Here is a 12748-nt window from a genome sequence, read left to right on the forward strand (position 1 = left end):
GAGCTTCTTCTCAACTTAAATGACTTAATCTATTATTTTATATCATTTTTTTATATCATTTCACATTATTTCATTAAGCTATTCATGATGCGCCTAGTATGGACGATCAGGACAAGACAGACCTCTATCTTATATTGCAGCATCAAGAAAGGAGATGGCATTTATCATTTATATTGCTGTTTTCCCAGTGTGGAATAATAAGATTCCATTGGGAATTGGGTTCCAGTCAGATTTTTCCCAGAAGAACAATCAAGGAAATCCAGGTATGGTTAACAGACCCCATGCTAGCCTGCAAAAACTATGGTACCTACCAATTAAAACCTGTTCAAAAACGGTGTGAGCACAGAATCCAGCATGCAGCCATATCTTACATGGACATTTTTGACATTAATAATCATCTGTGTCAAAAACGTTATGAACTCATTAAAAAAATGCGTGACTCCGACCACGCTATGTACCAGAACACACACATAATAACTACATTCCAAACTCAGTGCCTGCCTACATTGCTCCAAGAGATTCATCTCCTTGCATAGACTTTCTACTTAATTCAGTAGATTTTAAACCAGGCCCAAGCCCAAGCAAATAGAGCTTTTTTGTTTTGGTTTGCTTTTTTTGGCACGAGAGAACAGCTATTTACTCAGCATCAAAGAACTGAAAACCTTATTTTCAATGCCATGTGAATCTAGGACAGAGCAAAACAGCCTTCAAAAGACAGACCTTTTTTTTCCTATTGTAACAACTTCCAACAAGTTAGAAACCACAGAAATAGCCCCTCCGTCATAAGAATGACTTATTCCCATTCAGCCAACCACTGCTCAAACACATCTCATTTTTCTTCTGCCACTGCTGTTGTGTTGCTCTCTTTTCCTTCTACCTCTGATTGTCAAAACAGAGAATAGTCCCATCTTTAGAGGTTTTGAAGTTTCTCTTCAAAGATTTCTTACATAAATATTCAAGATAGTAAAGAACTTGTAGGTTATTTTACATGAAATCCATCTTTCAAATATGGAATTTTTGATGTTATTTAGTCTACAGTCACTTATTTTGTTTTTCCTTCCAAGAAGGTGGAAGGAAGGCACCTTGCATTAATCAACAGCCAGAGAACAAGAAGGGAAACCTTCACATCTTTTTGAGTAGTGAGGATGCCGTCAAGTGCATAGACACCCTTGGGTAGCTTTAAATGAGCAATGAGTTGACTTTCTTAGGGGACAGCCACAGTAATACAGCAATACAGTAATACAGCAGTACCGTGAACAACTTCATTCAGTCATTGCATCGAGTGCTTTAACTCCAGAAAGAGCAGAACCATTCGGCCCTGCACCAACTGGAACTCACTCAGAGCCACACAGGCAGGAATCCCATTGGCAGATCCATGAGCTCAAACACAGGCACCAGCAAAGCCATCAAACGCAATACAAACACCGACACGTCTTGTTACACCTTAAATTAAATGGATTTGCATAGCATGACTAGTTATAAAGATTGCACAATGCGTAGAGCGATGAATAACAACGTGATTTGAAAAGAGGTGGCTAAGAATGACCCAACCTATCTGTGACAGCAGGATATGGGATCAGGCCTATAGCAGAACACCAGATTGCTTCAGTCCCTGCTCAATCAAACACAGAAAAGCAGTGAAGGATGGGGATGGATTGGATGGGGAAGTAGGAGCCAGAAACTCGGCAGAAGGCAAAAGTAATCAGTGCTAATGACCCTGGGCAGTCTCCCCACTGCTTCTGCCTGTGAAGAGAGCGCAGTCTTAAATACCTCACCTGTACGCACATCAAAAGCGGAAAGTGCTTGTAAAGCACCCTGAGAACGAAGAGACCTTCCCTATGTACTAACTTAAACTCGGGTAGAAATGTGAAATAGTTCAAAGCAAAGACAATGTGCCAAGACCGAGTTATAATTTTCCCCTTCAGTGTTTTACTGACAGCACTTGATGGATGAAATCCTGTGAAGAATTTGATGCTGTGTATAATCCAGCTCTCATTTTCCCAACACATTTGTTAGATGAACCCGAAAAGCCTGGAGTTGCGGGCTGCCTTCTCAGAGGAAAAGACATCAGAGCATCAGACACTGACAGGAAAACTATTTGGAGGCATCAGTACTTGATGTTTTCCCCACAAGTTCCTTATGCGTGGACTATCAATATGGAGCACAAGTCATTCATCACTTGCATCTCTGAGGTGTCCCAAAGTCTGCAGAATTAAACTGAAACCGGTTTTACAGAAGCACCGTCTTCACCCCGAATACACGTCCCAGGAGCTACACGTGTACGCTGTTCTGCAGCAGCTCCTCACAGCACAACAGAAACAACAACAGAAGCTGCACGGAGGGGATCTCCCTCCCACAGGGAAGGTGGGTGTGCAGAGCGATCACGGCACCAGCAGCACGCCGCACACTGCGCTGCAGGCACGTTTGTAGAGTGAAAAGTAAAGCGCGTCGTTGCAAGATCACACACCATTTACATAACTGAGGCAATTACTGCGCTGATCACACTTAATTACATTTAACACCACAAATCATTTCCAGCTGTAAAGCATTCCGTTTGTTTATCTGTGCTGAAGAAACCAATCAGCATTGAAATAAAACGGCAGCGGTCTCAGATTATGGCAAATAATGATTTTTGACAGTAAGCCGTAGGAAAGAACTCTTTGGCTTCATGTTGAGAAAGGATAAAAGTGATAGCACACACAGGCGTAGCAGACACTCCTCCTTCAAGAAAGTATCACTAAAGCTTCAGCATCATTGAATAAGCCGGATACAGTCACGCTACGGCTAACATGGAAGAATTACGGATGGGGAAGGCAGAGCTCTCCGCCCATCTCGGTACCGCAGACGGTAGCACCGCGGCCACCCCGCGCTTTGCTGCCAGCCGGTGCCCGCCCGGACCGTGCCGTGCCGTGGGGGCCGCCTGGCGGCCGGCGGGGAACAACGCGGCCCTGCGGAGCGCCTCGGCCGCCTCCCAGCGGCGGGGAGCTGCCGGCCCTTCCGCCAGCCGTACGGCTTCAGGGACGGCTTCAACTGCGGGGCCCGGGGAGCGGGAGCGCAGCGCGGCGCCACGAGGCGAAGAGAACGCAGAATTCATCTGCATCGCGGACGTGTGTTTAAAGCGCACCTGCAAAACGGACGTTGTCGTCTTCCAGTTCAGAGCCCGCTCGTGCAATTAGCGAAAACATGGAGTTAACGCGGCCGAGGAAAGAGCTGGAAAGCGACTCGTTAAACGTGCCTTCGAAGCAAACAGCCTGGCATCCCGTTCCTCCCGTCGGAAGCGAAGCGGGCCGCCAGCCCCGCGCACTGCGGGCTGCGTTCTGCAGCGGGGCTGCGGCTGTGAAAAGGGCTACCCGGCAAAAGCGCTGCGTACCGAACCTCCTTAGCGACACACGGCACGTGGATGGGCCCACCCGCAGCTGCTGCTCGCTGCTGCGTGCCCACGTTATATAAAATATGCATTAAAAGCATCGCGTTGTAGAAACGCGGTTAATTAAGCGGCAGCCTCGCGGACGAGCGCCCTTCAGCCACGAACCCAAGGCGTGCGAGGGCAGCGAAGGACCGCAGAGTGTCCGCGCTGTGCGGCGAGGGGAAGGAGATGGGGACGGAGGGCCGTAGGCAGCCCCCCGCCACCGCAAAGAGAGGCACCTGCAGCAGCCACGTAGCGCTCCGCCCGCCTCCTCACGCCCACACCTCCTCGCTCTCAGGACAAAATAAAAGAGATCCCAACGCTGCCCCGAGCAAGGCCACCTACGCGGGGGCGGCGGCAGCCCGTCAGGCCAGCCCCGAAGGCCGGGGGTGCCGCAGGGCCCCGCGGGGACGCGCCGCCGCCGTCCCGCATCTACCCCGGCCCCGCAGCCGGGACGCTGCGGCACCGCGGGGCCGGGGCTGCCGCCGCGCGGTGCCAGCGGGAGAAGCGGGCAGAGCCCGGCCGTACACCTGTTGCGGGGGGAACGGCCGCAGCCGCCCCCGCGCCGCCGGCAGCTCCCCGCGGCCGCACAGGGGCAAACCGGGCCGCGCTCCCGCCCGAGCCACGCGCGGCTCCTCACCTGCGGGGCGCCGGCGCCCGCCGCTCCTGCCCGCGGCCTCCGCCATGTCTCCTCCTCGGCGCGCGCGGCGGCTCCGCCCCGCGGCTCCGCGGCCCCCGGCAGGTGAGGCCGCCACGTCCCACCCCCGGCCGTAGCTGCAGGTGAGGGCGGGCCGGCAGCGGCCGCTGCCCCGAGGGCGGCCGTGAGGCGGTTACGAGGCGGGAGCTGGCGGCTCCCTCCGGGTTAAGGTGCCCGGATCTCCCTGCGTGTTTTTGCCGCGTCTGGTGGTTCGTTGCCTCGCAGAACTCTCGCAGCGCGGCTGCTGCGGCAGCCCCCGACGGCGTGACGCGGGACAGCGGGCTTGGATGGTGCTCGGTGCCGAACGAGAGAGGATCCGAACCCGGTGCTGCCGTGGTCCGGCTTTCCTTCTTGCCTTCTTTCCTTCCTCCTCTCTTACAGAAGTGGAAGGAGACTCAGCCATCCCGAGCCCTGCTCTAAAGCAGCCTCAGCCAAGGGCCAGGAGGTTGCTAAGCTCAAAGGAAGCAGTGCATCCTGTAATCAAAAGGCTGCCTGCTGCAGAATCCTCTACTAAAACATACCGGGTCCTCAGAGTGTGATTTCAGGTCTCACTTGAGGTCAGCTGGTACCTGCCAACATCCCCAGAGAGCCAGGCTGAGGGACTCCCCCTTAAAGAGGGCTATAAAAAGGAAGAGGACAGTCTCGTCAGTGGGGTCCGCTGTGATAGGACAAGGGGATATGGTTTCAAACTACAAGAGGGGAGACTTGGACTGGATATAAGGAAGAACCTTTTTTACAATAACGGTAGCGAAGCACTGGAACAGGTTGCCCTGAGAGATGGTGGATGTCCCATCCCTAGAGTCACTCAAGGTCAGGCTGGATGGAGCTCTGAGCAATCTGATGGAGCTGTAGGTTTCCCTGCTCATTGCAGGGGATTTGAACTAGATGGCCTTTAAGGGTCCTTTCCAACTCAAAGGATTCTGTGATCCCCAACAGACCTTCCTGATGCATTCCACCCCAAAGGGTGTGTGCGTTCCGTCCATTACAGATAATTCCAAGCATCCAGAACAGTTTGCATGCAAAGGCCTGAAGTGCACGGTGGGGTTGTTACAGACTCTTTTCTGATTGATCGTGCACAGCTCTAGCCCAAGGACGGATTAGCTGGGCTGCTGAAGGAAGCGCAGCCCACAGGTGTTCAGGTAGGATGACTGTCTAGCCCTGCATCAGATATGACACAGCCCTATGGAACGGGTTACTGAGCAGCTCTGCAGGTCTAGCGAGGCCAACAGTGAACCACAGGAATTAATTCCCAGCTGGTGCCAAGCTAGGTCTCGTGGAGACATTAAAATGGACATGGAAACGATCACACAGTCTTCTCTTACACATAGTTGGCATTCCTGAGCATCCTGAGTCATAGGCCACGGGACAACAGCCTGCTTGCTTTCAAAGTATGAAGAGAGAAAGCAATGCACTTACGTTCTGTCCTATTCATCCTGCATAAAACCTGAACTTCTCAAGCTGCAGTCATGGGCTGACACTGGGTTCTATTTCACATTGCCAAATCACATTAGGGGAGTTTGGTTTTGTAGAGTCTCTTTTCCATGCGTAAGTTTTTCTCGGGAAATACATAAACTGAAAAATTCCTTGTATAAGCTGTTCACCAATTACCAAGGAAGGAATTATTATGAAGGAATTGTTTCTGTCTAAGCATGTTCTATTCATAATGGAATGGGGATTTGTTTGTGTTAGGGTTTGCTTATTTAACAACTACCCCAGAAGAATCTCAGCGCAGGAATGCCGGGATGACAATCTGTGTGGATGGTCGGAGAATGTCCACAATCCTTTTCCATGATGCGTGAGAAAAGAGATACGGGGAAAGGTAGAAGAAAGCAAAACAACTGTTCTGTGCACAGAGGGCGAGCGTCCTTTTATCGCATCAAGCAGAGGAGCCCAAGAAGAACTGTGTTCTGCAGGGAGTTGTCAGCGCTCTGTTCACTCTAATTCTAGTACAGAGAAAGCACTCAAGGCTACGGATTATCAAAATCCAATCACTGTAAGTTGAACACAGCAGAAAGGTTCCCTTGATACTTGGTGTGATTTTTTTCCTTTTTTATTCCAATATTTTCCCATTTTACACCTTTAGTATTTGAGAAGTCCAAAAATATAGGAAAAAGTAACTCTCAGGTTATCTTTTATTTTCAACTGTGTGTGTCAGATAGCTTTAGAACAAGCTAACAGTACTATGGTCGAGGTGTACGCAACTGGTACAGTTCAGTAGTACATAAACAACTAAAACAAATGCACCATAGAACTTAAATTACCAAAAAATAAACAATATTAAACTATTATGGAGCGGTAGGTAAAAACAATTACTTTTAGGTCTTGCACACTAAAAGAAAGGCATCTACTTCTGATTGAAATCATGAATTCCTACTACGTATTACTGATACAACACTAGGAAGAGAAAGAAACTTGATTGAGAAGCTGTCACATTTTGGTTTTGTTCCAGTGATGCAGAGTCACGTGAAACCTTACATCAGTTTTCCATGAAATGCACATCTGGTTACTTTAAGTACAACATTTCTTCATTATTATATATATATATATATATACATATATGTATGTATGTATGTATGTATGTATGTATATATATATATATATTTCCCCCCCCTCTTAATTTTTGGAAAACTTGCAAGTAGAAACGGTTGAAGTAAAATGACGTTGCATGTTGTTTACATTTTCCTCATGGATGACAGGAGTAAGAGCAGTCAGGAAGCTGCAGTGTTTTTAACATCGGTAAACAAATACTGGATTAAAGTGCAACAGTCCTTCTGACAGCACACCTGCTCTGTGCTAGAAAGAAACCTCTTCCTCTCCACTGAGAAGCAAGGAAAGGTTTCACTGTCAGGCATGTTTCTGCCGAAAGTCAGTAATGGCCTTCCAGAGTGTGCAGAGCATTCCTCCCCTGTAAAGGAAACACAGAAAGAAAAATCAGAGATGCTCAGGTACAAGAACACTCTCCAGCCTGAAAGTATTCCAGTTCAGGCACTTTCTGATTTTCTTGTTCTCGTTTTGACCAATAAAGTTCTATGACTGAGCAGGAAGGCTGATCAAAGGTGAAATCCAACACGTACTCAAACAGAGAGCAGAGTCCTTTTTCGATTACAGCACAAGACAAACTTTTCACTTTCCAGTTGCCTGCGTTCTGGAATTCAGACCTCTGGAACTGCATAACCCACAGCGGGCTGCCAGTATTACAAAGGAACCACCTGCCAAAGTTTTACTCCTTCTTTAAAAAATACTTTAAATCTGGGAACCCTCAGTGCTTGGTAACTTCTGCTGTTTCTGTATAAGCTGGTCCTGCTGTGGCACACACACCTGGCACGACTTGCTGGAATTCAGCGTTAGCTGTAGGCCACGTGCATTTCTGCAGCTTTGTGATAATGGTGAGCTGCAGCAAGTTTTGCAACCTCGACCTTTTAAAGTAAAAGCAGGGCTCTAGTGGGAGTCCCAGGGTATCCAACAAGTGCAAGGCAAAGGTTTCACTTAAAGAAATTCCTTCTGCTTGGCTATAAAAGAAAAGCTTGTTTTAAACAAGCACTACCAGCTGCTTATCAGGCCTGCATAGAGAGATACAAGAAATACTGGAAAGTGTTACTTCTATTTAAACAATACAGCACAATCCAAGTCAGTTATTTGCTCATGTGACAAAGCCTGCTGCATCTCCATGCAGTTCACTTAACTGTGCAGCCTTACCTCAGTCTCAAACACTTCAGGTCATCTCGTGTAACATAGCAGAGAACATCCATTAAGGTGTAGTCTTCAGCCAAGAACTACAAAAAGAAGTCAAACATCAATATTTTGTTAGAAATACTACCTAGCCTTCACAGAATCACAGAATGACCCGGGTTGGAAGGGACCTCAAGGATCATGAAGTTCCAACCCCCCTGCCTGGCAGGGCCACCAAACTTCCACATTTACTAGATCAGGTTGGCCTGTCCAACCTGGCCCTGAACACCTCCAAGGATGAGGTATCCACAACCTCCCTGGGCAACCTGTTCCAGGACCTCACCACTCTCCTAGTAAAGAATATATAGCCTATATAGCCTTATATACTGTCTGCCCTTAGGAACAGAAGTTTGGAAGAAATCAAGAATTGGTCCAACACACGTTGCATCTAAGAGATGAATCTGTATTGTACCTACATGAGACACAGTGGAACTACTTATTTTTTGTGTAGCCTATTGCACACACGGATATACCACACATTGCTCTAAACGCAGTGTTTCTGCAGCTTCTCAAAGCTTCTGTCAGTTGGCATTTCCAGTGTTATCAGTGGTATCCCAGAATCTAGACTTCACTGAACGTAAATTGAGGCATAATTAATACCACACAAGAAAACTGAAAAGATTGCTAAGATTCACATTTTCGAAAGTGGCGTCTAAATTTGATGTACTTGAATTTCCAAGAAGCCTTTGAACTACATGAAGGTTTTCCTAAGTCAGCCAAAATTGAGGTAATCAGCACCTCTAAAATTATCTATGCTGCAGAATCTGGATGAGATTTCTCTTAACACAGTTAGCTAAGGGTGAACGTGTTCTCTGTATCCAGGGCATAATCAGCAAGAACTGCCACCATCTGGGAGGATGCTGAAAAACTGAGAGCCAAAGCAATACTGCCTCTTTACAAGGCCAGTTCATTCTTACTCCTCATCAGTTACACAATTATTATTTTTTTTGTAATTATAGCCTTTATATTTGTGGCTTTTCCTTCTCTGAAAAGGGAGTCACTTTTGTTCCTTAGCACATTTTGAGAGACTATTTGCCTTCTCTTTGTGCTCAGTCCCAAAACAGTACTGCATCAGTGTCACAAAGCAGTCAGAAAGCACCATTCTCACCTTGTTTATTGTGGCCTCATCAGCTCCTTGAACGCTCAGCCAGTTTATGAGATCAGGGTCCTCAGTCCCTGTGCCAGTGGAATGACGATGACAGACAGATAATCCAGGAATATCTAGAGCAAGCATTTCTTTTTTAGAAGGTTGCATGTTGCCAAAGCAACACCTCCTATGATTTTAATGCTGAATCACTGTCTTCAATCACTTTTCCCTCCAGCCTTAGGATAGCAGTACCCCCACAAATAAACGTCAGTTCCTGCAGCCCACAGCCAGTTGCAGCCTATGGACAGTTCACATCAACTACTGTATTTAGTTATGGTCAGTCACTTTACTCAATGTGAATTTGGGCCTGGGCCTGAATCTGAAAGCAGTTAAAGCAGAATGGACATCTGATACAGACACTTTCCTCTTCGGAGAATGACTCAGATAGAAAATCAGTATCATTGTAATTATGTCTACGCTGAGTTTCTTAAACAAATTACATATTCAGTTTAATTCATACAACTGGTGTGTAGGCAGTGTTTTACACTGAGGATCAGCTGCTTTTGCAAAGTGGCACTTCTTTGAAGCACTCTACATTGAAGCATCTAACCGCACTTCTACTCTCTTTGAGGTAGATTCAGATCAAGCTCAGCTCCACTCAGTGAGCTATAAGTTGTACTTCTCTCTGCTCAGAGCCTCTTGAATATCCTATGTAACAATTGCCATTAAAAATATACAAGTCACGCTATTACTTTTATTGTGATTAACAAGTTCATTAATTTGTTTCTTCAATGTGCGCTCCAAAGCACACTGTGTCAAAAGCAACATAACAAAACATGTTTGCTGAGCATGTTGCTCAGTAAACACAACAAATTTATCTGCCACTGTTTCCATCTGTAGCCAGCATGAAATTTGTCTCCGAAATTGCCTCTCACCTATTGGCTGTGACCTAAGCCGGAGGTTTTTGATCTCCTGATCTTTTTCTTCTATAGCTTGATGTAAAAGGACTTGAAATTCTCTCTCCTTTTGAACCAGCTCCTCCAATAACCTGAGATGCAAGAGGAAGAAAACGCACTTTTATTTTTATTTATTTAGTGGTTTCAAATGTTCGGGGAAACATATCCCACTAAACTCAAAATGGAAGCCCTTGTTGACAGAGATATGGACAGATTGCTTCTCTTGTCTTAGGAATATCATAGAATCACTCAGGTTGGAAAAGACCTTAAATATCATCAAGTCCAACCATGACCCAACCATACTACCCCAACTAACAACCCTCCACTAAATCATGTCCCTGAGCAATCCTATCACTGTAACTATAGCTATAACTACCACCATAAACTTTTATGACTAACATGAAGCATCTACTCTTCTGGTTCCTAAAGCTACAGCTCTTAAACAGCGCAACAAAGCAAATGCTCTGCCTTCACAGACACATACATATGCTGAACAGAGCAGGTAGTACGACACAAAATACCAGTGAAATGTATAAAGCCAGCATTCTGTTATAAACAAAACTGCGGATTTCCCTTCTCAATTATCAAAGCATTCCATAAACCAAGTGCTAAACTTTGTCACTTTATCCTGTGTATGGCAAAACACCAATTCACATCACCCCCAGCAGACATTTTCAAAAGTACAGCAGGGACGGAGCAGCTTATGGGTCTGTTTCTTAAAGGGGGAAGAAACGCTGTAATCCACACAAGGTCTCTCCTCACATAGGAGAGGGTTTGTGCCTGCCCTCCCATACCACATGAATGCTAGAAATGGCAAAATACTTTTGGTGCTCTCCTAAGCAATTACTTTTGAGAATGACAAGCAGAAACAAAGAACCTGTGTCTGAATCCCTCATAACACAACACCAGAGGGAATCCCTTAGAATGGCCAACACCATTTGAAATGATCAAGGGTAAAGAGTCAGGATACAATAGAAAATGTGCATGTGAAACTCACTGCTGTAACTTCTTGTTCTATATTTTTATTTCTTTTATTTTTGTAAAAAGGAGGAAATGTGCACCAAACATACTCAGAAACATAGCTAAAGAAACTGGACATTGAGAACATACATGCACATTACAGCTCATAAACCTTTTGGTGACATTCCAGTTTTAGGAGGTTCTACTTTGAAACAATTACAGCACCTTCATCCCTTCCTTGAAGTCTTTATCAGCCTGAGAACTACACAGTGTCTGTTCTATTTTAGCACAGCTTTTGTTTTGTTTTTATGTTAGTTAAGCACTGCAACTTTTCTTCTGGGACACCAATAGATAAGGGCGTTCAGCTGGAGGACATGCGACAGAAGCACTCGGTCTTTGCCCAGAAATGAACTGCTTCTAATACAATTGCTGCTTTTAGGGATGCACAGAACATGTTGGCCTACCAACAGCACAGCTGCATTTGAGTACTTTCACACTATGGCTGACAGCTCTTGAAAAGTCCACCCCCCCCTTCCCCCCCATGCTATCAGCACTGCTTTGTCTCTCTACACACACCCACGCCTTGGTTACTCTTGATGCAGATTAATATTCTGCACAGAGGTGTGCAGCCTGAAGCTTGAACATGAGCTTTCAGTTAATGTATTCCTCCTCTACCCATTCTGGTTGAAAAAAAAGGGCCTTTGGGGCCAATAAAGCATTTTCTCTTGGTAGCTACTTGCTGCGAATGCCAATAAAGCTTTAATTAATTCTTTAATTAAACAACTGTCCATATTATTTACCTCAAAATTTGAGCGTATGACAGGATGTGATTATTTGGTCAAAGGCTTTGCATTCAATAAGTTTACTCAAGTAAGGTTCTAGAAAGCAATACCTCATCCAATAGGATGCTATTCCTGAGCACAGACTTGAGAAGTGAGACACTCTACATCACGTTTGTGTTGTCGCTTTTAAGTATCAATAAAGTAGTTCTTAAAATAGTTCTTACAGCCAAATAGTGAATTTTAAAATGAGAACTCAAGAGTCCTTACTCTATCAAAAAATAGTACAGTATAATGAATTACTCTAATTATGGCAAGGTTCCTAAAAACACTTACAAGTAAAGCGCACTTTAACGTTTTAATTTAATTTGGGTCAATTGCTACACAGAATGTTCTGGCGGCATAACAACTGTACTGAAGATTATTCTCCTTCTGTGAAGGCCACGTTAAAAATGCACTGAGGTCAGTGGGAAATCCAGTGTCATATAAAGCTAAAATATCTGCTCTAAACAGACTATTTGGTGCATGTTAAATGAAAAGAAAAACAGGATTATATAGAAAAATTGCTTGGATAAAACAACAGGAGTCAGAGATCTGTGTTTTCAGTTAAGAAAATAATATCCTAGTAAAAGCAGAATACATGCCTGTTCTGAAAAAAGAAAATAAAATCCAAAATACAAGTTTCTGGATCACTCCTTGTGTTAAAAATGCACACATTTTTCCATCTCTGTTCCAAAGTACTTTTAAAATCAAATCAAATGTAATGCTTGCTTGTAAACACAGATCCTGCTGCAGAGAATTCTGCACACAAAACAACTCTAGAAGTTTCCTTTGTCAGTTCATGTGTGGCTGTCGACTCGCTTTTGTTTGTTCCCCAGGAATAGCACCAGAAAAGAACAGCATGTTCTGCCTTAATGGAAACAAAACATAACGCCGTTCATCAGCTATATACAGCATATGAAGGAGAGAAAAAGCAGAAACTTGGCAGCAAGATAAACATTTTCAGATCTTCCTTGAAAGGGCGCCTGAAACCAAGACCAACCTTAATGTGTGTTCTTATTGTACTGAACCGAATAAAACTAATACATGTGATCAGTCACAACTATACAATGACTATCATTGAAAGGATAAGTT

At 45.2% G+C, this 12748-nt stretch overlaps 2 protein-coding genes across 16 annotated transcripts in view; both read right to left on the reverse strand.

The window, feature by feature from the left end:
- Positions 1-4306, reverse strand: part of MAP7 (microtubule associated protein 7) — a 99618-nt gene extending 95312 nt beyond the window's left edge. For 2 of the 14 annotated variants that reach the window (XM_072333704.1, XM_072333703.1), the window contains exon 1: positions 4047-4303. In XM_072333704.1, coding sequence (XP_072189805.1) covers positions 4047-4092 — 46 coding nt within the window. In that variant the 5' untranslated portion in view covers positions 4093-4303. Of the gene's footprint in view, positions 1-3124; positions 3712-4046 lie in introns of those variants that run through there. The other 12 variants (XM_072333701.1, XM_072333700.1, XM_072333699.1 and 9 more) reach the window with 10 other exon arrangements.
- A 1829-nt stretch (positions 4307-6135) lies between these two features.
- Positions 6136-12748, reverse strand: part of MAP3K5 (mitogen-activated protein kinase kinase kinase 5) — a 90879-nt gene continuing 84266 nt past the window's right edge. The window contains exons 27-30 of one of the 2 annotated variants that reach the window (XM_072333159.1): positions 9855-9967; positions 8941-9053; positions 7800-7876; positions 6136-7008 (exon numbers count right to left, since the gene is read on the reverse strand). In XM_072333159.1, the coding sequence (XP_072189260.1) occupies positions 6948-7008; positions 7800-7876; positions 8941-9053; positions 9855-9967 (364 nt within the window). In that variant the 3' untranslated portion in view covers positions 6136-6947. The remainder of the gene's footprint in view (positions 7009-7799; positions 7877-8940; positions 9054-9854; positions 9968-12748) is intronic. The other variant, XM_072333160.1, reaches the window with a different exon arrangement.

The sequence above is a fragment of the Excalfactoria chinensis genome, chromosome 3, assembly GCF_039878825.1.
Source record: "Excalfactoria chinensis isolate bCotChi1 chromosome 3, bCotChi1.hap2, whole genome shotgun sequence".
In the NCBI taxonomy this organism is placed as follows: Eukaryota; Metazoa; Chordata; class Aves; order Galliformes; family Phasianidae; genus Excalfactoria; species Excalfactoria chinensis.